At 44.8% G+C, this 25,266-nt stretch overlaps 1 protein-coding gene, 1 long non-coding RNA gene and 1 pseudogene across 2 annotated transcripts; all 3 read right to left on the bottom strand.

Annotated features, from left to right (window-relative positions):
• Window positions 1-8,215: 8,215 nt before the first annotated feature.
• On the bottom strand, window positions 8,216-9,371 carry LOC136505364 (uncharacterized). The gene has a single exon (XM_066500511.1). The coding sequence runs from the start codon at window positions 9,354-9,356 to the stop codon at window positions 8,430-8,432; it is 927 nt and encodes a 308-aa protein (XP_066356608.1). The 5' UTR covers window positions 9,357-9,371; the 3' UTR covers window positions 8,216-8,429.
• Window positions 9,372-9,521: 150 nt separating this feature from the next.
• On the bottom strand, window positions 9,522-15,307 carry LOC136505363 (uncharacterized; annotated as a pseudogene).
• Window positions 15,308-23,099: 7,792 nt separating this feature from the next.
• LOC136502783 (uncharacterized) lies at window positions 23,100-24,993 on the bottom strand. Its single transcript, XR_010770704.1, has 2 exons — window positions 24,926-24,993; window positions 23,100-23,454 (listed from the first exon to the last, which is right to left on the bottom strand). It is a non-coding gene; the product is annotated as an uncharacterized lncRNA (long non-coding RNA).
• Between the last annotated feature and the right edge of the window lie 273 nt (window positions 24,994-25,266).

The raw sequence follows: 25,266 nt of genomic DNA, 5'->3' as shown, positions 1-25,266 counted from the left end.
CGAGTGGAAGAGGCGAGGAGCCGCGCTCGCCGTTCGCCGCGAGTGGAGGAGGCGAGTAGGTCACGCCGTGCTCGCCAATCGCCGCGATTGGAGGAGGCGAGGAGGCCGTGCCGCGAGTGCACGAGCCGCGACCTGCGACCGCGAGTTGGGGTTGGGGAGGCAGGGACGCGGGGTCGAGTGGGTGACTAGCGGCCGCTGGTGGAGTGGTGGAAGTGAGATTGGGATGAAGGAAATCCGGAAGCATATATACCTCTTCTACAGTGCCCCACATGTCAGTGCGGGTTTGCTGGTGCGAGCATGCTATTTTCTTACCTGTCTAGCTTTGCCCATTGGGCACAACTCTGTACCCGCGCCCATGCCCGCGGGCACAGGTTCGGGTGCCCGCGGGTATGCGGATTTTTTCTGCCCGTTGCCATCTTTAGCTCCGACCATGGGAGAGCAATTCCCAGATCCACAATTGGAAGACCTCCTTCGACGAGCTGCCAACAATGGTTCAAGCCATCGAAGCAACCAAACAGAAGGGGAAAGGGAAGTTTGTTGCAGATCATTCAATGGACCAAGGCGTGAAAGAGACGCATCGAGCCACTCTGCACGCTGATGCCGGACAGCCCAATCTTCAGACCAAGCATGGCAAAGTATTTCAAATCACAGAGCAGAGTCGCACTATAACAGATTCAACTTTTCGCCATGCCATCGAGCATCAAAGTTCCCTTCCTGACCAAGCGCACAAGCCTGCACCTCACTACGAAGTTCTAGGCGACCGGCATGTGGCACGACACACGTCACCTGGGAGAGATAATGTGCACCATCATCAGTTCGCGGGACTGCATCAAGGACCCTCTTCATCTTCCACGCACTCATATAAGTTCCGCTCTCTGGACTGTGGGCCTGCATTTCCTCATCCAAGGTATCCTAGCAGCCCCTTTCAAGAGGAGTATCCATGGTTTGATAGAGAAGAAGGATGGGATAAAGCCAAGTCACGTTTTCAGTGGAGAAAATCGTCAGGAGATTTAAGAGGTTCACCTACCCACTGTCGTCCAGCTGTTGAGCAAGAGGAGAGGAGGCAGAGATTTCTCAAACATGTTCGAGGACGTTGTCTCAATTGCCTCTCTACTATGCACCGAGTGGCTTCTTGCAACAGATTGACGAGGTGCTGGCGCTGTCTGGAAGAGGGACACAGGGCATCTGCTTGTCGAGGGAACCGTGAATCCCTCTCTCAACCGTTGAACAGGAGGCGACATCAACAAGGCGATGATGAAACTCACTATCACCTGCGTGGAAGCTTACAAGTTGAGGATCCCCGACGTCACAGTAGGGCCTCCTCACCTTTGTTACGGTATTCTGATAACAGTGAACCCCCACACACCATGAGGACAGTAATGGGCAAACAGGACAACAAGAGGTCAACACCCAAGCATGTCACTTTCGCGACGCCACTCACTCAGATCATGGTTGACAAGGCAAAGTTGATCATCGAGGATAGCAGCTATAACCTCATGGATAACACTCTCACCACACTCCCTCTTGGACCAAGCATATATTCCTGTGACCCCATGTTATTTGAGTCACGCATCACCAGGACATCAACAATTACTGCACAACCTCTCGACGTCTCCGGTCAGAACTCCGAAGAAAAAGCTCTTGGCAATGCTTGATGCTGCAACCAGTCAATATTCGATCTCGTCGTCCGATATGGATATAGAAGGGGTTATGACAAATGCTGATCCACAATGCCACTATAGTGACACAAACTTGGAGAAGCCTAAGGCCTTATTTAGATGCAAAAAATTTTGCAAAATGGCTACTGTAGCGTTTTCGTTGTTATTTGATAAATAGTATCCAATCATAGTCTAATTAGGCTTAAAAGATTCGTCTCGTAGATTTCGTCTAAACTGTGTAATTAGTTTTATTTTTTATTTATATTTAATGCTTCATGCATGCGTCTAAAGATTCGATGTGACGGGGAATGTGAAAAATTTTGCAAAATTTTTTGCAAACTAAACTGGCCCTAAGCCAGATAACAGCTCAGATCCCCCATCAACCATAGAAGTGACTGACCTGATAAATTCAGAAGTTGCAGGTGTTGAACCATTATGCCACTCGGACAGTGCAACAAATGCTGAAGTACAGATTGATAGCACAGTGGAACCAGTACACATTTTAAAGGAGGCTGCAGATGTTGTTGATGGTAAGTCGTCAACACCTGGTGCTAGTTTGGGAAGCGTACCTCCAGAGATGGGCAAACAGAAGCATGTCGCTCATGTTTTGGGGCACACTGATCTACATGGTAATAGTGTGGAAAATGATCAAAATACCAGCTCTTCTAGACTGCAAGAGCTGGTTATCCCCCAAGTTCCTTCCAATATTGTGGAGAATGAGGTTGATTCCACTGCAATAGCTGGTTAGCGCTCTCTAGCGCAGCAGCCACCCCTACGTACCAGTCGTCTCCACAAATCAATATATTTATAGAAGCAGTTCGTGTTATTAGCCATTTCTACTGTGTTATTTATAGAAGTGGCTACCGTGCTGAACCCGAACACGACCAACTATTTTTCAGGTGGTGCTTAACTCGTTGACTGGTGCAGCATCGCAGATCTATACGCCGCTTGGTCAATGTTTTTTTATTGATGTGGCACACCAGCGTGTCAGGACCACGCTGTCTTACACTAATGGCGAGACAGCTGTGTCCTCCAGATCTTCTCCATTCCCCGCCCGTTCAGCGGCACCGACGACACGTCACACCTCTAGAGGAAGCGATAGTGGGAGTAGAGCCGGAGCAGGTTGCCGTTGTTCATGCCTGGCTGCTACAAGCCGGCACCGCTCCACCCTGTAGCCACTGCTGCTCGCGCATATCTTGGAGTGAGAAGGCTTCCACCTCTGATTTCTCACATGGAATTAGAGCTACGTCTTCCCATTATTAGATTGCAACCGCTCTGACTCAGGTATGTAGAATTCTCTTAGGGATCCAAGTTTCTAAAAAGATGGCCTAAGAGGTCATCACGACCATTTGTAGTGCACGCATAGGAGGATGTGTGACCAGCAAGACTGGCGCTCTTCACACTAATATCGGCGAGAAGCAGGCCGATGACAAAACTATCAAGGCCCCAAACAATTCAGCGTCACTATATATACCACGACCCAAAAATAGCATCAGACGTGGATCGGTAAAAGTACCAAAATACTGATGGATGGTAAAGATATGTAATAGACGGTAGCACTACCACAAAAAAAGGTTTCGATAGACATGACATGCTCCCCGATTAATAAAGGTGGACACAAAAGGGTGTCGTCTTTGTTAATGGAGGGGGCGTCCACCAAGAAACGCCTTCCTCTGTTAATCCTTAATGGAGGCAGGCATCTTAAGATAAACCGCCTCCATTAATGCTATAAACGGAGGTGGGCGTCTCGTCTTCGTCTAAGTATTAACGGAGGCAAGCATCTTAAGGCGGCCAACTCCGTTAATATGCTCCATTAACTGAGACGGTTGTCTTAAGCTAGCCACCTTCGTTAAGATAGAATTAATAAAGATAGTCCCTTTAGGTTGTTCGCCTCCATTAACTATTAATAGAGTTCGTCCCCTTAGGATGCTTGCCTTTGTGGATGAAAAGCTATAAAACCAGCCCAACCACTCCATCTTTCTCCCACGAGCTCACCCATTTATTTGGACGGGGTAAACAGCTCTATTTCTCATGAAAATCTATTTTTCAAGGGAGAAGGTTTTGATCTTGGTTTCTGTTGGTGCCTGATGACCGGCAACCTTGCTACGGGGTTACCTGGAGCGAGGATTGGTTGGGCTTCGGCGTAAACTTAACTCGATGGTTAACGCAAAGACAACGATTTATACATGTTCGGACCGTTGAATAGCGTAATACCCTATGTCCTGTGTGGCGTGCTACTGTGCATTGAATTGCTTTGTATGATGATGTTACAAGAGGGTGCCCCTACCTCTCTTTATATAATCCAGAGGGCAGGTGCATAGTTCTAGTCCTAGTCGGTTACAATAGAAGAGTTATAATCCTATTATAGAGATAGACTTTCCATATTCGACTAGGTCGGTTTGCATGCCTGGGAAGCCATGCCACCTTGTTTCGCGCCTTCCTAGCAGACCGTGGGCTGGCCCATCTGCTTGCCGGGTAGTCGGCCCTATGGGGAACCCTTAGGATCTTGGTCCGTCAAGCCCCCGAGCTCTTCATGGTTGAACTTTGAAGTCTTATTGAATCTCCATGTCATTGCTGAGTAGAATCAAGTAGCATTCGAGTAGCCTTCTTGAGAGAAGCCATGAAGTGCTCTTTGAATCTTCAAATCTTCCTCTAATGGCGTGCACTTTCTTGCAAAGCGCACCCAGTGTAGCCCCCAAGCCTCGTGTTGTTTAGCATAAAGAGCTTGAGGGTCTTTTCGGCAATTTCCCAACCTTTTTTGAAGAAATTTGAATGCATCCGCCGAGCACAAATGTTCCTCATGCAGCCCTCGAGCCTAAAATCGACTACCCTGAGTCGATTATAGGGTCTTAGACATCATGGGTGCTAACGAGTAACCTCCCTAAGACAATGATAAAAATACCTCTTGTCATTGAGTGGTTTGAATACCCCTGGCAAGCTTATCAACCCACCAATGGTAGTTGAGCTTTAAAATTTAGTCTTTCATCCTTGATTAAGATAATATTCAAGACATGCGAGCCCCCAAGCTTGGTCAGATTAACTGAGACCTAGCCATGGCAATGGCCGACTAAGCCATGTATTGATCTTGGAATGCCGACTAAGCCATATAATGATCTTCAAATCTGATATGAAATCTTGACTTGGCCGACTAACATTCATCAAGATAACTAGTTTGTAACAAATCCGAGTAATTGTGCCATTGTTGACTCTGGAACGCTGACCACTGCGTAATTGATGGTCAGATCAATAACAGACCCCTCAATTAGACGCGTGGTGGAAAATCCAGCCGTTGGCATCCATAACGGTTAAAAATATCTGCACGTTAGGGCATGTACAACGGGTCTCTTGAGCCCATCTCCATGACGTAAATTTCGCAGAAAACACCCCGCCGATGCTAGGAGACGGGGTCTGCGTCGCCTCGCGAGACGACGGGGAAGTCGCGTGGCCCGAGGCCGAGACGCCGCCTCCAACAGCGTTGTACAGGTCGTCGGCGTCCCCAAGCCGAGAGCGCGGATCCAGTGCACGCGCACGCGGTTCCGGTACGCGGCTGAGGGAAATCTCGCGCCAAATCTTTCCCCACCTCCCTATGTCGCCGGTGTCGTCGCATTCCATCCTTCAGCGTCGGCGCTAGTGTCTGCTCCCGTTGTAGGCTACCGTAGAGCCCTGCGCCGCACGGCCGGCTCCGGGGAGGTGCCCTGCCTCGCCAGGTAGGTCAAGGTGGCCAAGGAGCAGGGCTGCACCGCCGTGGTTCTCGTTAGGCCCCAGCGCATCCATGTATTGCTCGTCGTCTACAGGTCGCCTGCCTAGCTTGTCTGCGTCCACGCCGGGCAGCGCGCCGCAGATGAGGCCCGTCTTCGCTCCCAGGGAAGGCCCCCGTCTGCATGATGGCACCACTATCGTCCGTCGTGCCTTGCATCATGGAGAAGAGGAACTGCTGCTTCATAAGCAAACCCACTGGCCACTGCTTGCAACCTTTTGGGTCTGATGACTGTCTGGTGAAAAGGTTCACTCCAATATCTCAATTGTTCTCAGGGCAAATTATTGAGTCTGACAATTTTGGAAACGACAAATTCAGGTTGTAAGATTCGATGGATATGAGGCTGAGAAAGTTAAATCTGCTATCTGTAATCTGCAATTTTAGAAACAGGTTTTACAGAAAGGTTACATATGAGGCTATGATGTAGTAGTGGCTACCTTGACAGAACAGGTTTTACAGAAATGTTACAGATAGTGAATAACAATTGTCTGCTATCTACGATTTTTAGGAACTGAAGTCTTAGAAAAGCTTGGAGACTAACTAAAGTCATTGCATTATGTCCTGAAATGCTTCCTGAAACTATGTATGTGTGAACTTGGAGAGGAACTGAAGTCATTGCAGTATGTGTGAGCTTGCAGAGGACATACCCATGTAATGCTTCCTGAAACTATCTAAATAGTGTGAACTTGCAGTATGTCCTTGAACTTTCAGTTAAGTTTCTGTGCTGTTAAGTTTCTGCATGTACTGATTTCTGAAAACTGCAGATGGCATGCAGTTTTTGTACCGCAGAAAACTGAATGTGCCGTTTTTTTCTAGAAAATTGGATGGCATGCAGTTTCTGAATGTGATGATTTTTTCCTGAAAACTAGATGGCGCTTAGAAAACGAATAGCATGTTTATGCATGTTTGTTTATTCGAGCACATATGGTAGCAAGTTGATATTCATGCTTGAATCATTTTTTTATCAAACGGCAACACAATGGTATACAAATTGATATTCATCATTGATTTTGGCAACATGCGAAGCATTAAAATGCTTGCAGACGACCCCTCGTCTCTGTGTTGTATGATCTGTCTTTTTACTTATCTATACGTCAGATACCAGTCTCTTAAAGACGACCTTCCATCTGTGGGTTGTACATGCACTTAGCCTCTGCAATGATAAAAAAAAAGATCTGCCTGTTGGTGGCACAACGGTTACTTCCAGGAGAAGATACCTCCGTCACCCTGTTCGCTTGTTGGTTTCAGCCAGGCTTATTCAACCAGCCAACAGTGTTTTCCTCTCACAAAAAAAAACCAGCACCAGCCAGCCCAAACCAGTACCAGCACCAACCAGCGAACACGCCGCGTAATTCCAATTGTAAATAAATAGCCGTGCGGTAAAAACTTTTCACCCTCCCATCCTTGCATCTCAACCTTCTCGCTTTTGCACTTCCTTGTGCCCAAACTCTCGCGCCACCAAACCCTAGCCGAATTCTCCCCTTGCTGGATGCGAGTGAAAACGGAGCAAGCATTGTGAAAATAGGAAGTATTTCTGTCTCCAAAACGGAGCTAGTTTACATCAACTCAGCTGCTTCCAGTACAAATCAATTTGCTCTTCCAATCTATCCACTTTGAAACTCCACACCGACTCACGGCTAGTGGAAAGATGGCTGATCAGTTCGCGCCTCCACTTCTCTAGCTCCTTCTTCGCCTTTCTCATCCTTTTCTCCAAGTCACCCAGGACATTATCACTCCAGTATTTTAGCCACGCGGCAACCTGTTGGAGACCCGCCCCATCTCACCTGCCTGCACCTCCCGGCCCCCCCAAGGACCACAAAAAATTAGATGTATTGCCCCATGACTTACAAGTTGTTTTTTAGAAAAAAAAAATGGGTGTTTCCTTAAAGCGCAAGAGCAATATAGGGTATGTTTAGCAAAGCTTCTAGTGGCTCCGGCTCCTTCGGAATCAGCTACTCTAGTAGGGAGCCGTTTTTCTCTCCTCCCGAAATGAACTAGAAGACCGAAGAAGCCACGTTTTTCTAGCTCCTCTAGCTCCGGCTTCTCTGGCACTATAGCATGGAGTTGGAGCCGGCGCCCCGCCAAAGAGGGCCATAGTTATAATTGCAGACGAAATTGATTGATCTCACTTCAGAATTCCCTGCCACTTCGGCATCCTGGGCTGGGCCAACACCGGCTACCGCCCACCAATTTTCAACACCTGTCAAACACCCTGCCATTCCTGGGCTGGGCCAACACCTGCCACCGCCCACGAGTTATCAACACCCTGCCACTTCGGCTTCCTGGGCTGGGCCAACACCTGCCACTGCCCACCAGTTATCAACAACTGCCAAACACCCTGGTTGTTTGAAAATTGTTTGGAACAAGTTTGGTTGTTTGAAAATTGTTTGGAACAAGTTTGTGAACGGATCGTGATTAACCATGGTATCTTCTGCAAATACTATTCCCATGACAGCATGGACAAGAAGGTCCGTGTGTTCATCAATGGAGAATTAATATTCAGTGTTCCTCTCACCAGTCACCACCCAGCGCTGCAACTGCAAGCTCACCCTGGCAAGTCCATGCCTCTGTATCAGTCTTCCATTTGATGACTCCATCTCCATGAGGAATCGCGAGCACAGGCCGTTTAGTTGCAAAGACGAATCCATATCAAAGCGGTATTTGAAAGATCAAACCCCGGGGACACCATAAAGTGAAGGCACTGATATGCAGCACGCCAAGTTGCAATAACACGGCATAATTCTCAGTTCTTTTTCTTTTTCGATATAGAGGCTACACAACATGATACTATTAGTCTGCTACACCAGAACCAGAAGAGAGGGTTAAAAAGAACCAACCAACATACTGATCTACTGACCTACCTACCATTTGGGTGGCTTGCTTTCACCCTTAATATGTACACTTACACTGCGATCCAGCACTTCCTATAGGAACAAAATATTGCCACCTGAATTTGGCGGCGAGCTGACACGATACATACACATGCATCAGGGACCCTAGGAAGTCTCTCTGCTTCATTCAGCAAAAACTTTGGGCTTCCGGACCCTTTGACTCCTCCTGCCATCTACAGCCACCAGAACAGCCTTCTCAACCAGCAGCTTCGAGGGGGCGCTCGCAGCAGTCTCTTCCTTCTTCGCTTTGGAGGATGAGTTATCAGTCGCCTGCTTCTTTTTCGCTGAGGACGCACTTTCAGCCTCCTGCTTATTTGCAGCTGCAGACGAGCTTACAGTTTCCTGCTGCTTCACTGCTGAGGATCCCTTCCCAGTTTTCTGCTCCTTCGATGCTGAGGTCGAGTTCCCAGGTCCATGCTCCTTTCCAGCTGTGGATGAGGTTTCAGTTTTCTGCTTCTTCGCTGCTGAGGATGGCTTCCCAGTTTTCTGCTCCATCGATGCTGAGGACTTGTTCCCAGATCCATGCTTCTTTGCAGCTGTGGACGAGGTTTCAGTTTTCTGCTTCTTCACTGCTGAGAAAAGCTTCCCAATCGTCTGCTCCATCGATGCTGGGGATGAGTTCCCAGATCCATGCTTCTTTGCAGCAGTGGACGACTTTTCAGTTGTCTGCTTCTTCATTGCTGAGGATGGCTTCCAAGTTTTCTGCTCCATCGATGCTGAGAACGAGTTCCCAGATCCATGCTCCTTTGCGTCTGCAGGTTCATTTACAGATTTGCGCTTCTTTCCAGCAGAGCGGGCTGTCATGGTTTCAGGCCCTGTTGCAGCAGAGCGTGTGCCCTCGGTTTTCTGCTTTGCTACAGCAGAAGGCGTGCTCTCAGTTTGGGTATTTGCAGCTGACAGCGTGCCCGTGCCCTCAGTTTTCTCCTTTGCAGCATGTGTTTCGGATGCCTCTTTCCTCTTCATTGCATGAGGATGGCTTCCCAGTTTTCTGCTCTGTCGATGCAGAGAATGAGTTCCCAGATCCATGCTCCTTTGCATCTGCAGGTTCATTTACAGATTTGCGCTTCTTTCCAGCAGAGCGAGCTGTCATGGTTTGCGGCCCTGTTGCAGCAGAGCATGTGCCCTCGGTTTTCTGCTTTGCTACAGCAGAGGGCGTGCTCTCAGTTCGGGTATTTGCAGCTGACGGCCTGCCCTCAGTTTTCTCCTTTGCAGCAGCTGTATTGGACGCCTCTTTCCTCTGCTTCTTCCTGGTAAACAAAGAGCCTTTCTTCCTCCTCTTTTTCTTAGAGTTCGGTTCCTGTTTGCTCCCAGAAGAGACAGGCTCCTTCGAGGGTGACTTTTCAACAAATGATTCTTGCCCCACTGCTAGGGCACAAGTGGTATCTGCTTCCACTGGAGCACAAGTGGTACTTCCACTGGAGCACAAGTGGTATCTACTTCCACTGGAGCACAAGTGCTATCAACTTTTACTGGAGCACAAGTGTTCTTCACTTCCACTGGAGCAGAAACGTTCTGTTCTTTGGAAGAAGTTCCAGAAGGCAGATGCTTGGCCTTGTCAAACTGCTGACAGACATCACTAGGTTGCTTGATTGTCTATGAGGATATCGTCAGCGTTCTGCAAAAAAGAAACAGTCAAGTAAATGCCAGTGCAAATGTATTGCCCAAGAAGCTAACACGTTAACCATTTTCTGGGAAGTGGTTCAAAATCAGTGAAATAGGTCAATATGGCATAACCACAGATCCACAAGTATCACTAAGCTTTCAAAACTGTCATATATAGAAACATAACATACTAAATTACTAATATTTGTTAGTTTGCACAACAAAGTTAAAAATGAAGTGCTTTGTCACGTTGCCATCCTCATGCCTTCAATTTTATAACCTGCAAATTTCACTAGGGATATCTTCTACCAATGCACACCCTAGGTAGTGAATTCTGGATGGACCTGATTTACAAACAACCCAACATCCTAATAAATTCTAAAGCCCCATACCTCATATCCAAGATATAATCATATAACTACAAATTCTAAGTTCTTGTGGGGAAACAGAATCTCTTTATATTTTTTTTAAAGAAAAACAGCATATGTTTACATGGGTATTACACTTTTTAATTTAAACATAGACAAGTAAAGGAACTATCCCTACAATATTTTTTCAGAGTATAATGTTTGACTATTTTCTCTAGAAATAGTAAATGGGGACTTTATAAATCAAAGCCTATTGTGCTTATGAGGATTTAAATTCCAACGCTTGAGTAGCAACTCTGAGAGCATCAACCCAAATCCAAACAAGCACTAAATAATTAAAGGAATAAGAATAAGCAAAGGATCAAAGACTTACTTCTTTGCATAAATCCTCTATATAACCATTTGGTATGTAATTGCCAATACCCAAGAGAAGGTCCATTGTTATGGCTTTCTCCCTCGAGTGTTTGCCCTCTCCACTTCTTTCTTCAGCAATCCTATCTGCATCTTTTATAGGAGTATCGGTTTCCCTGTCAGGCAAAGAAGGTCTCCCTGAAAGAGCTGGTCCACTATCATCCTTGAGCAAAACATTTAGATTCTTCTTTTTCTGTGGTTTAGTATATCTACATTCTGTATAAGATGAGCGCTTTTGAGTATGCTGTCTCTTCGGAGCCACCCTGACATGAGTATTGCCCTCAGAAAATGCCAAATTTCTTCCTTCATAATGAGCCTTGCTGAGACGACCTCGAAGCAGATGAACTCGAGACTGAACCCCATCAATCGTCAAGAGAATATCCTTTAAAGAGAGTTGCTCAAAAATCACATCATAATCCTCAGAATCAAGCAATGTAACACTGTCAAGTCCGCCTCGGATAGGAACTGTATTTAGAATGAATCAAATACATAGATAGTTCTTGCATGACTATTAGCTAGGCAGAGAATAAAGATGAATTGGAGTTTCTGCATGGTCAATTTAACTAAACCTCAAATAGCTATGTATGTCCTTCATTGGTCTACCCAAAAATAGGAATGCTACCATAAGATCAAATAAAATCATAAGGATCAGAACACATTATATCATACAGCTATACAAATTCGTTCCTCTCAAATTATGTAGGGTATGTATGTTTATGGAAAATTCAAACTTTGTATAATTTGACTTACGCTCAGTCAAATTATATGGGCACAAACTATACAGCTACATCCATATTTCAAAGTGCTTTCACACTATATTCATTTTATAGCTGTAAAGTGTAAACACTACTACTATATTGTGAAACAGAAAATAATGGTCAAAGTTTAATTTTGATATAAAAAAGCCTAGTTTTGAACACTGTGCTAAAATAAAATACACCCTATATACTTGGATGGAGAGAATATTTGCTCAGATACTTAAGAACTAAACCTTGACCAAGTACACGTAAGCAAGATTGTCACCTGAAATGACATTAGTAGATTTGCCAAGTGATGTGCTTTCAAGCAATTACAATTTTGATATTTTTACTAACATATACTAATAAAGCAAAATATCAAAGGTGTGTGCTGGAGACTGGTATAGTCCAATGAAAACTAAAACAATGGGATGGAGTGTATAGTAAGAATTAAGAACTCTGTGGAACCGAAGTCATATTAGACATCTCAGAATTCCTTTGATAGCGTTCATATGGTTAAAGACTTGGTGACTAATTAATTGTTGACCTTCAATTAAAACACAAGCATATGCCTCAGCTAAAACATAAACGCATTCCTAACAAGAGCAAGCTTTTTCTCACAACTGGGTTAACGTCTAATTCAATCTAATGGTGTAACTTTGCTCAATACCGTTGATAGGATTAGGGATCCTACGGGAGTTGCTACGGAGGTTGTAGGGATGGAAGAGCGGAGGGCGAGGCTTAGGCAAGCGACGGCGGCAAGTCGGCGCCAGTGGTGATCACCGCGCCAAGGAGGAAGAGAGGGCGCGGCTAGGGCTTCAGGGAAGCCGAGCAACTAAATTGTTGCCTTGCTTAATTCTCTCCAATCAATGTTTACAGATATTTATCCTCCTAGCTTCCATCTATAAGATCCTATATTTAAGGACTAAATTCTATCTGAGGAAATAAATAAAATAGCTAATTCTGGGCAATTAGCCCCTAACAGATGACGCCTGGGCTGCTAGCCCCTAACAGATGGCGCCATTAGCCACTAATGGGCCGGCGCCTAGAGTATTGGACGCCGGTCATAACAACCGTGCTTTCCATTTTAACTTCACTGAAAAAATTGACCAGATAGGCACATTCATACCTGTACTACCACAATCGTCATCAATTAAGAGACCATCAGTTTCAGCTCCCTTATTTTGTTTATCTGCAAAATACTGAAAGAATTATTGTCGTTGACAACAAAACCCGGTGCAGAATTGACATGGCCATGGATAAATAGATGCCCTATCCCTACACAAAAGAAGACGACATAACTGGATGTCAGACCATGGTAGTATGACAATATTTGGTGCTTGTTGATGTACAAAGGAGTATCCAAATTTTCTTCATGCCTCTTCCGCTTTGTCCTCTTCATGATACTGTTTCCATGACCTTTGTGAATCTGCATAGATTCTGACATAGAACCATTTGGTTTGCTTGCTGCTTGTAATTCTTTTTGTTTCTTGTTTAGAGCAAGCTCCCTGTCATACTTTGATACTTGAGATGAGAGCTCCCTCATACGCAACTCTAACCACTGGCATCTCCACAGAATTGGACGAACATAATTCCTCCACTCAGCCGTCACCTTTTTCCTTATGAAGAGTAATCACATATCACAAAATTTGCATAAAAATGAAGGATATCAGAATAAAACATTACAACAAAATGTAATAAGAATATAGAAAGTAGTTGCTTGCTCCAATTATATTCTAGGCTCTAGCTATACCCACAAAATGATATGTAAGCTAACACTTTGAAGCACTGATAAGAGTAGCACAGGTTTCCTTGTTCATGGCTAGTTGGCTACACATCATAGTTTAAAGCATGAATATCAGAAATAAAAACCATACTCTCAAAGAAAGGCAATAAGCATGAAAATATACGATGTCTCCCAACACGCACAAAAATGAACCTATAATGGTCTACAGCATTAAAAATAAATATCATCAATGCTGGTGTGGGTTCAAATCCCAGGCTAGGAATTTCTTTTGCAAATTCGGACTGTCATGCTTAAAATATAGAGTAGCATTTAGTAAAACACCTAGGTGAACTTTTCCAAAAAGAAACAAGGGCAATACTAACCCCCAAGGACTTTCTCTCTAACCAGAAGGATACTGGTACTTTGTGTCAATATTAGTATTTTCGTCCACTACACGATTGACAGATTATCATGGAATCAATCTACCAGACTGTTTTAACCAAAGTCCTGGTGGAAAAACCAACATGATAAATTTACAATACTTTTGAAGAAGCTATCATCTGCTTAATTGTCTTTTTAATTAGCGACTTGACAAATAGAAGACCATACGAGTATCCGGTAATTGCTTTTTCGGATCGTGTTAGTCATAGTCATAAGTGGTGTGGCATTTCTTAGGACAGAACACATAACTTCCTGGCCGTTGACACCTGCTTCTATCGTGATTAGAAGAATTGGGTAGAAATCATACCTGGCTTTTAATCTAGGTGCTACTATCACCTGCTAAGTTTCGTATATGAATAAATGATGACTGAAACGTGTCCCAGAAAAGGAAAATTTCAGCAAGAAGGTACTAATTAATTAATAAGCATACAAGACTCTGCATTACGTTACTGAATAATTAGTAATTTGTTTCTGTTTCAGATACACTGATGGTCCTACTTTTCTTGTTACTTCCGAAGACAGGAAGGTGCACCAATTACAACATAGTATAACAGTTGAAATCCCACTACAACCTTCCATCTTATCACAGGAGCGCGGGAGCGGGAAAACTAAACACTGTAATTCTAAATGTGAAGCATGTCTCCGTCTCTTATTGGCGAAAGTGAAACTGAATATATGAAATTCAGCAGAGCTCACATAAGCACCTACTCCGTAACTGCCTAGTGCTCAAGCATAATCTTACACCCATTCATTCTTCCATGAACCATGAGCGCACACACAATAATGAGACCAATAGCATCCAGGGCACGCGAGGAACTTACAGGACACTCACCTAGGGGGATTCCAGGGCCTGCCACCATCGGCACGAGCAGACATGCCAGAATTCACTTCTGGTTCACCATCGCCTGCCGCATCTTGAAATCCAGAACAGGTGTCGCCAAACGAGCTCGAACATTCGGTGGTATCACCTCCACCTCCCTCGTCTTCCACAGGTTCAGGACCGACCACCAGAGGGTCAGTGTTTGTGCAGTCAGATTTCACCACCACCATGGTGCTCTGGTTCCTGGCTCCACCACCAGTACCCTCGTCGTCAACATCCATGGCCGCTGGAGCGGGAGCCATGGCTCGCCACTGATGCGTCAGGGGCCCTTCAGGGCCACAGGAACACTACAGAAATTCGCCCCAATCCTCCTCCACAAGACCCTGCGGACGGACGGACAGATGAATTTTGAGCAAAGAAACAAAAATCTGTCGCACAGAACCCACGGATTCGTGAGAGAAACCGCTAGAACGGGAGGATTCCTACCAATACCTCAACCAAAGCAGAACAATCCCCAACCACCAGTGGGGCAAGGGCTTACCGCGGAGCGTCAGATGGAGAATCAGGCATCAGCCCGGGCGGATCTCCATGGCGGAGGAGAAGATTGGTGGGGAGTCGGGATTGGGACACGGTAGCTCGGCCCGTGGACTTGGCCTCAGAAGCGCGGGCGACGGCGACGGCGACGACGAGGGTTAGGGGTGGAAGCATCCATGGATTTGGGCTCCGCTGGTTGTGACGACGGCGGCGGCGAGGGCTCGGGCCTGCGCTGGGAAACGAGTGCGGTGGGTCTTTGCGCTTCCGGCTGGCACGGAAGGTGGCAGTGGGCAGTGGCGGTGGCCGTCGGCGTCGGCCGGCAGCGCAAAGGGCCGGAGGTGGAGCCGACGAAACCAAGGAGCAAATGAGCAACGGATGCAGGTTTTTTTTACCTCTGGTGTCTTCAAAATTGATATGTTTTTTTGAAATTAACATAATCTAACGAGTCGTGCCGAAGTTAAAAAGTCATTCAAAATCAACTTAATTCTATTTTAGTAAAGAAACAAGTTTAATCAAAACAATTTTAAAACAAACTGCCGAGCCATCTCAAATTGATTAGGTTAGTGGTTTACCAAGAAAATTATATTCTTGACGGCATAGCTTCATTTCGGCTGCCAAGGTAATTCTGATTTTGGGGTAATTTATTACTTTTCATAAAAGGTTTCGGCACTGAGGCTGTTTGGCTGGTATTAAAGCTGACTGATAAGCCGGCTAAAACTGTTTTGTTGTGAGAGAAAAATATTATAGATTCTAACTGATAAGCCGGCTATAGATGGTTACTCGTTGATATGGAACTTATTTTTATCTTTGAAAGCTTATCTTCAAAATCAACACCTGTAGTAAAAAACAAAAATATTCATAATTAGTTTTATCTACTGTTCACAAGGTACTGTTTACTCACGGTTCGGCAGTGTTTAGTGTTGTTCATAATTAGTTTTTTATCTACTTTTTTTTACTGTTCAGAACCATATCACGTGCTGCTTCCTAGTCCGCGCAGCGTAGCGCGCTGGTTCGGGCTAGTGTATCTTTAAGTAAGATTTGGTTGAGAGGACGAAGAGAAATCAATGGAGCAATCCCATTTATATCTCGGTGTTTGGATTAGATATTTATTGTCACTGGCTAGGATCACAACAGAGAGTATTTGGTAGTTTGGACTCGTGTTCGTCGGACTAGCCAGAGCCAGGTCCGATGCAGAACTAGTTCGTCCGTCACTTTTTCCAGGGGATGAACCGGCTCTTCTGATTGGTTTGCTGGAGTAAACAAAAAATGGAATGACTCGACGACGGACGGCATGGTAGGGTGACGCAAACAAAACGATATTTTGTAGGACGGACGGACTAATCTGGCGAGCCAAACGCACCGTTAGATAACGGATACCAGTCAAGAACGACTCTCCTCTTCCTTCTTTTCTTTTTTCTTGTTTTTGAGAATCACGATTCCTCTTCCAAAACACTCTCTTAAACGAAAATTACAACTGGGCCCAATCAACGCCATTCTGGCCCAGTGAACAGGGGATTGGGCCTGGAAGCCCGCTTACCCCTTTCTTACTCCCTGGCCCAAAGGACACCAGGATCTCTCGCTTCCTCACCTGCTTCTTCTTCTTGTAGCGTGGTCACCTTCGTGACAGATACTCTGAATCCTGGCCTTAAATCATCTTAGCACGTCTCATGACACAGGGGGGGCGCTCGTAGCCTTAGACCATATAAGCCTAAGCCTACTCTAGATTTTGATCAAAATTGTTAGCACTAGTTAGATTTAGGAGGTAAAAAAAAAAGTGTAACATCCTAAGTACTCCGGTCTCTATAAATTGCATTTCATATTCAAGAATCAAAAGGTCACCAAGTACTAATGCCACAGTAATGGTGGAGGATATGAAGAGGTAGTAGCAAACTGATAAAACACCCAGCATGCAGCAGATGGCATCCATCGCACACATGATGCTCTGGCGTTACTCTCTCCTATAACGTTAGTCATAATCAAACTTAGTTTGACTTGCACGTATTCTAGAAATTGATTTATTTAGGGACGGAGGGAGTAGCAGCTAATAGATACAATCCAAAACAAGCTAACTATTAAACGGCAAATAATCAAAGCATGCTCCTAGCGTTACAAAAAGCTATTGCTCGCGCATAGCAGCTTCAATCTGTGGCGGGCATGCAGCACGTTCTACCATATATATTTCTCCTCATCGTTCAAGTCCGTTCCTCGTTGCTCATTTCCGGCCTTGACTTTCGGATCTAACATGAGGCACAATAGCATGATGATGACCATGTTCCTGGTCGCTATGCTTTTCGGAGCCCTAGCAATGCAAGCACAATGTAAGTACTCCTTTGTATTGTTGAATTTATTTTGTATATATATAATGAGGAACAATATGATGGTGAGCATGTTGCCCGTTGCTGCTGCTTCTATTATTATTAATGATCTTCGATTTCTAAAAATACTGTCGTAGGCTGTCATGAACTGATGGATTCCAAGGGTTCTATCAGGGCACGCCCAACGGAGGCGGTAGCAAATGTTAGCCTAAAAAAAAGGTGTACTCCTCGTAGCCATTCGTGAGTTGAGGACAACAGTGTCACAAAGATTCTCCCAGCGCAGGCAGCCATCCTCTGTTTGCTTTCGTCGGCTAGAAAGCAAGGTGATGGAGTGGCTTCCTTACCCCCAACGCACTCCTCAAGTGTTGCCCTGTTCTTTTGTCTGACGAAGCCATAGATTCTTCTGCAGGAGTCTATCACACCCTGCGAGACCACCACTGCCTGTGACATATCAGCTTGGCGAGGACGTGGAAGATGGGGCAGCACGTCAGCGTGGAGCATTGGGGAAGCCCTCACCGCTCCCATCAACTCCACATCATCAGATGAGAGAAAAGAGAAAGTCTGTCCTCAACTTTTGCAGCGCCGTGTGGTGCTTTTACTTCGATCCGGTGAAAGGGGACGCCCTGCTGCTGCTGTCCATTTGATTCAGAGAGAGAGTATTGCCACTTGACATTGCGAGAGTGCAGGTCCAACTGTGCGACATGCAACCCCAAATGCCCACCACCGCTATCTCCTTAATCGTGACGCAAAGTAGACCCCACCGTGTGGACCGTTGTATATGCAATACGAAGCGAGAACAACGACTATGTAATAAGTATGTTGTATTTAACTATGCTAATAAGTAGAATGATAAAAAAAGATGGATTTGGATGAAGTATTTTATTATTTATTTGTAGAGATGTGTGTCATCCTTTCTTTTCTCAACGTCTCTTTCGTAGTTACATCTACAAAAGAGCAGATGATTTGAAAATAGCCTCTCACCCTAATGCCTCTACCCTTCTAAATTCTTATCCCTTAGATATACTATAAAATATGACCTGATTCCCCTTAAAAAAAATCTGACCTGACACATCTAAATCTTCGGGCGTGAACCGACAAATGGACCTGACACATCTAAAAAAAAAATCTTTGAGCAACCGAAGCCCTAGTGTGCCGCCACCACCTGCTGCAATGGTTATACAAAAAAAGAGTCTAACATCCTTGAGTACCCCGGTCTCTAAATCATTCTTGTGCTTGACTGGTGCTAACTTATGCTAGATTCAGATAATATTTTATATTATACCATATCTTGAACGCGATACGTTTTTATTAGGCATATGCTAAGTTTATATTCTAGGTCCTCCCACTCATGAAAGATGTACGTGCAAGAAGTCGGTTTCGTTCAGTTACATTCTTAATTAGAAACAAGAGCTAGAAGTGGAGCTACAAGTCGTTTCGTGCAACAAGATGCGGGCTAAATTAGATGCACAAATCCATGATGATCATGAGAGATGCGATCTTCGAAAGTGGTGGTTAAGCCAGAAAAAAAAACCCATACAGCTGCAGCCCGCGGTGGTCCACTTCTCATATGCCTTCTATTCTATCGGGCCCATATGTCTGGTTCGCGTGGGCCAAAATGACAAGGCTAAAATAAAGAAAGAAGTTCAATTTACCTTCCGCAACTATCGCAGTCTTCAGGTTTTCTACTGATATGTAAAACTAGTATTTTTTTAAAACCTCCTCCTCCCCTAAACTTTTGAAAACCGTTCACTATTGCACCCTAGTGGTTTTGAGGGTGCTTTTGCTAATGTGGCGCCAGTTAGTTAGATAGGGTAAATCGGATTAAGTTGAAAGTTCAAGAAGCTAAATACCTAACTAATAACTATTTCACTATTTGGACCAATTAAACTAGCTATAGTAGCTAATATTAGTTGTGACCTATTAGTTAGCTAACTACTAACAGCTAATAGATCCAATCCAAACAAGCTAACTACTAAACGGTAAATAATCAAATCGTGCTCCTAGCGTTACAAAAAGCTGTTACTTGCGCATAGCAGCTGTCAATCTGTGCCTTCTACCATATATATAAGGGTGAGGTGATCGAGGCCAGGAACTTCTCCTCATCCTGACATCGTTCAAGTCCATTCTGTGATCTCCCTCCTCGTTGCTCATCATTTCCGGCCTTGACTTTCGGATCGCATCTAACATGAGGCGCAATAGCATGATGATGACCTTGTTCTTGTGCGCTTTGCTTTTCGCAATGTAAGTACTCCTTTGTATTGTTGAATTTAATTTATATATATGTGACGATTGTTGCTGCTTCTATTATACATTGATCTTCGTTTTTTTTTTAAATACTGATGGATTCCAAGAGTTCTATCACCGCTCCCAGCGGCGGATCCAGGGGGGGGGGGGGGGGGCTGGGGGGCTCTAGCCCCCCTAATTTCTTGATTTCAAGCCTAATCACTGTAGCAAACGATTGATTTCACCATTAAATCTTTATGCAAATCAACATCTTCATTGTTTTAGCCCCCTCTTATCCCGCATCGTGCATCCGCCACTGACCGCTCCCATCAACTCCACATCATCTGATGAGAGAAAGGCTGTCCTCAACTTTTGCGTCACCGTGTGGTGCTTTTACTTTGAACCGGTGAAGGGGAACTCCTGCTGCTGCTGTCCGAATGATTCTCAGAAAGAGTATTGCCACTCGACATTGCGAGAGTGCAGGACCAACTGTGTCACGTGCAAGCCCAAATGCTCACTAGTGCCATCTCCTCAATCGTGATGCAAAGTAGGCTACACCGTGTGGACCGTTTGTATGCAACAAGCGAGAACAACTATGCTATTAATTAGCACGATAAAAAAAGGATCACATTTGGATGCAGTATTATTTATTCGTAGAGATGTGTGTCCTTTCTTCGCTCAACATATATTTTGTAATTGCATCTGAGCAAAGTCAAAGGTCTTAATATGGCTAGGGTGAGGTAAATAGCCTATTTAAAATTCTATAAACTCACTAGAGCGATTGATTAGTACAACAAACGGCGTAATGGAATTTTATTCTATCTCTACAAGGGTTGCAACCCACCTATTTCAACAATTCTAGTTGCTATGATCACTAGGCACACACACAAACTAAGTCACTACTCACAAAGCTAGTGTACGCTCAAAGACTAACTAAAGAGTCACACTAACCAAACTAACGGGCTCTCAAAGACTAACTACACTAAAGAGCTTGACATCCAATTTGCAAGGAATATAAAGGAGTGAGTAGGGTGATTATACCGCCGTGTCAAGAAATGAACCAATCAGAATAAGATGACAACCAATCACCGGGAGAAATCCAATCACACAAGAGATAAGATTTTTCTCCTGAGGTTCACATGCTTGACGATACGCTAGTCCCCGTTGTGTCGACCAACACTTGGTTGTTCGGCGGCTAAGAGGTGTTGCACGAACCTTATCTACACAATTGAACACCGTAAAAACCTACCTATAAGTGAGGTAGCTCAATGACACACGTAATCCAATAAAGTATCTTTTGGCTCTTCGTCGGAAGAAGGTCAAGAACCCGCACAAGCAATCGATCGAGGTAAGAGACAATCACCAACTCCGCTCAACGATCCTTCAATCACCGGGCCGTATAGGTGTTGGCAAACACCAAGAGTAACAAGCTCACAGGCACCCCAAATCACCCAACTAGTGCCACAAGATGATGCAACTCAATGCAATGCACTAGAGGCTCACCAATCTCACTCAAATGATGAAATCAAGTGTGCAAGTGACTGGATTGTGTTTGCTCAGCTCCAAAACGGTGTGCACAAGTGTAAGAGGTGCCAAGAGAGTGGCCAAGGCTGGCCACACCCTCTATTTATAGCCACACAAGCAAATAGAGTCGTTGTACCCCTTGGAACTGTTTTTGCGAGGTCACCGGACAGGGCGGTGCCTAGCACCGGACATGGCGGTGACCTGCCCAACTGTCGAAAACCAACGACTATAAACTAGCCGTTGGGACACAAGACAGGGTGGCGGTGACCACCCAGCTGAGCCCCCCGTTTTCCCTACTCTCTAGAAAAATATGGCGGTGCACCGCCGCACCCATGGCGGCGACCATGGCGGTGCCCCCCTTCGCTTGCGCTCATCTCTGGAGAAAAGGGGCGGTGCACCGCCGTTACCATGACGGTGACCGTGGTGGTGACTCCGAGGTTAACTTTGTTCTTTGCCAAAAAGTGGTGGTGGCACCGGATGCCCTACGGTGGTGCACCGCCGTGCCAGTGGCGGTGTACACCGGTAGGGCGGTGACCACCTCGAAGTTGCTTCTCTCGGCCACGGTTAGGCGGGCACCGCCACAGGGGTGGCGATGCACCGGACAAAGGGTGGTGGTGCCACCTAGGCATCTCCACTAGCTCACCAAGTTGCAAACTTTTTCGCATTTCGATCCACGTCAACTCGGGCTACTCCCCGCAAGCGATGCTAACTCTCAAAGTGTTTTCTCAAAACATGTTAGAGCCATGTTAGCATTTCTCAAAACATTTTCGATAAATATTTTCGCTTGCTCTCTGAAGTGCACTAGGCCTAAATGCAATGCATGAAGTCCAACACCTAGTGGCACTAGATGACCGAATTGTCTAGTTCAGAACCCCTCTTAATAGTATGGCCATCTACCCTAAATATGATCATACTCTCTATAGTGTCTTGATCACCAAAACAAAACCCCTATTTATATCTTTGCCTTGATCTCCATAGGATTTTGTTTTTCTCTTTCTTCTTTTCTAAGTTGAGCACTTGATCATCGTCACATGTGGCCATCTCATGATTTCATGTGATCATCACCATCTCTTGAGTGCCACCATGCTCCATACTTGGATTGCACCAACCTAGCTCATATCATAACTCATGACAAAGGTTAGTGCATAGGTTTCATCAATTATCTAAAACCAAACTAGGGCTTTCACAAAGGAATTCAAAATAGTCTCTCACCCTAATGTCTCCTACCCGCTTAAATTCTTATCTCTTAGATGCATACTATAAAATCTGACCTAACACATCTAAATCTTCCAATGTGAACCGACAACTGGACCCGGTCAGAAACACGTCTGTATACATGTGTGTCAGCCATTTCCTTCGGTCACCCACCTGAGATTTTTCCACCGGTTTATTACCTGCCTGGTGTACCCATTGCTGCCAATTTTCTTCTTTCTCTGGCGCTCTTCCACGACCCAACTCGTGTTTGCCTCCTCAATCCCTAGTATGGAGGTTGCCTCCTCCCTGAGCCGTCAAAGCCCTAGAGCGCCGCCGTCACCGCTGTTACTGTTGTGATGGTTATACGCCACCATGCTCTGCAATCCCCTTCCCTTCGCACCCCACCCATGCACTACTACAGAAATTAACTGTAGGGGCGGCTCTAGAGCCTCTGTAGGGGCGGCTGCGCCAGCCGCCCCTCCTAGGGTGTTCCTACAGAGGGTGCCTCTGTAGGATCGGTTTCCTGACCGCCCCTACAGTTCCCTCTGTAAGGGCGGCTGGTGTTTTTAGCCGCCCCTACAGTGACCTCTGTAGGGGCGGCTGGTGATATCAGCCGCCCCTATAGTGGACTTCTGTAAGGGCGGCTGTATCACCAGCCGCCCCTGCTGTGTGTATTTGTAAGGGCGGTTCAATCAAGAACCGCCCCTATAGTGGATTTTCCAGCAAAAAAAATTCAAATTCAAATCTGACCATATATATATATATAATTCAAATTCAAATCTGACCGCCACAAATATACATATATACATCCACAAACACAAGACCATTATTTAAAACATCATCACAAGTCATAATTCACAAAAGTCCATCGTTACAACATAGTCCATTATGAAGTCCATCATTATAACATAGACTGCATATGAACTTATGGATTCTTTTCAAATATGAACTTATGGATTCTTTTCAAATATGAACTTATGGATACAGTTTTCATAATCTGTGAGTCAAGTATCAATGTCAAAGCTTGGATTTGCAGGGTTACCTAAGTTCCTATTTACACACTGAAAATTCACTAACAGAACACTAGCAATATACTAGTAAAGATCTTTTACCCTTCATGGCAAACGCTATGATAACTGTTACTGTAGCTTACTTGAGCTGCATCTGCATATCCTCTGATCCTTGCAAGGACTTGCAGGCCAAGCTCTTGAGCCTTCTGCCCACTCAACAAAACTAATGCAGCAGCCCCATCACTGATCCATATAAAAGCAAATTAGATATGATCAATTGTAGCTACACAAGCGGATAGTAGGCAGTACACAATGGACAGTACCAGTCAATGGAAAAATAGCAAGTGCAAAGTGAGATCAAAGAATTTTGAAGACAACCAAGAAGAAATTATACACATAGACTGATTTTGCTTTGAATGGGCATAAGACATTACAAACACTTCTTTACTTTCTTATGTGATAATAAATCATTTACAAGAACAAAAGTTACAATCTATTTAACAAATTAGAGCATACCAAGCCCCTAAAACATAATAGGAGTGCCAATTCATAAGAACAAACACAAGTCAAATATGGTATGCACGGGACAGCAACAAAAATAACAAAATGCAAGCATAATGTAAAGAAAGAAGTTAACTATCATCATAGCTAATCACAAGAATTATAATACAACTGAAGATAAACTTAAAAGGACTTATACTAGAAGCATTTCCAGCTGTAACGGTACCACCATTCTCCTTGAAACTTGGGCGAAGTTTCTTCAGTTTTGCTGGGTCAAACTAAGAGACACAAGAAATTGAAGATCCTTATTATATTGTAAGTGTTTATTGGATCTTTCGTTTAATATGTCAAAAGTTTGATCAATGCTGCTATGACATTTTCTTAGTAACATGTGGAGCTGCAGCTTCCAATATAATAAGAATTGAAGATCCTTTGTATCATTAGCCCATATACAGCATCATATTTGACAAACGACAATTACTTCATATATACAAGATAAAAAATGATAGGCAAGTAACAAGTGAAACAACACGCTATAAATATATATAATTATCAATAAACAAGGATTGGTCAGTGTATTGGCGTTTAGCTCAGAACAGCCTACACAACAATAAAAGGGCACAGCTTCATCGTTTCATCTGAATTTTGATCTTAGTTATTATGCCTTGTGCTTTCTCTACAATGCCTTTTTATCCAGAAGAGAAAACTCGACTCTGAATTGTCCCTTACTGAAGAGTAGAAAGAACATAGACCTGAACTAGCATCAATTATCAAGCACTTTGACTAAAAGATACAAGGGAACCAACTATAATACTAGGAAGAACTACACATGTCTAGATTTTAGGACACCTATACATATAACATACTGAATTATGCATACTACAAAATAAAACACATCTCACAATCTACTTATCTGATCCATAATACAGGAGCAAAAGTCAGCATTCCACTAATTCAAGATTCCTCACAAAATAGTGCAGAACTAGAACTAAATCATCATATGCTAATTATATGTAACCACATGTAGCAGCAGTAAATCACGTAGCCCGGAAGATTGCTTCACTGTATGAGCAAACCAGTTTCAGGCTGTTTAATGACACACAAACTCCTAATTTCACAACCACTTCTGACGACGCTCCAAAACACGGAATTACACCAATACAACTAAATGAAAACGAGGCAGAAGCGGAGGGGGGGGGGGAGAAAAACGGACCTGGTACCGCTCCTGGAGCATGTGGATGTTGTACTGTTTGTCGGGCCTGAGCTCCTACACGAGCTACGGGTTCTGGAGGAAGGCGACGAGCAGGGCGGCGGCCTCCTTCGAGCGACCTGAGCCTGGAGACGACCTCGGCGCGGCGCTTGACCATGTCCTCGGGGACGTCGTCGATGCCGTGGAGGGACTTGTGCATGTCCATGGCATAGTCGACCATGTTGGTGCCGCTGAGGAGGCGGATCTTGGCCTCCAGGAACTCGGGCTCCTGAGTAGAGCTGCCGCTCCTCGAGGAAATCCAGCAGTGGGAACATCAGGTGCCGGTCCAGCTACGCTGCCATCAG

Source organism: Miscanthus floridulus, chromosome 14 (genome assembly GCF_019320115.1).
Source record: "Miscanthus floridulus cultivar M001 chromosome 14, ASM1932011v1, whole genome shotgun sequence".
NCBI lineage: Eukaryota > Viridiplantae > Streptophyta > Magnoliopsida > Poales > Poaceae > Miscanthus > Miscanthus floridulus.
This window is presented reverse-complemented; position numbering and strand designations above follow the sequence as displayed.

Coding starts and splice junctions, on each gene's coding strand:
- LOC136505364 (XM_066500511.1), bottom strand. CDS start 9,356: ATGAACCTGCAGATGCAAAGGAGCATGGATCTGGGAACTCATTCTCTG.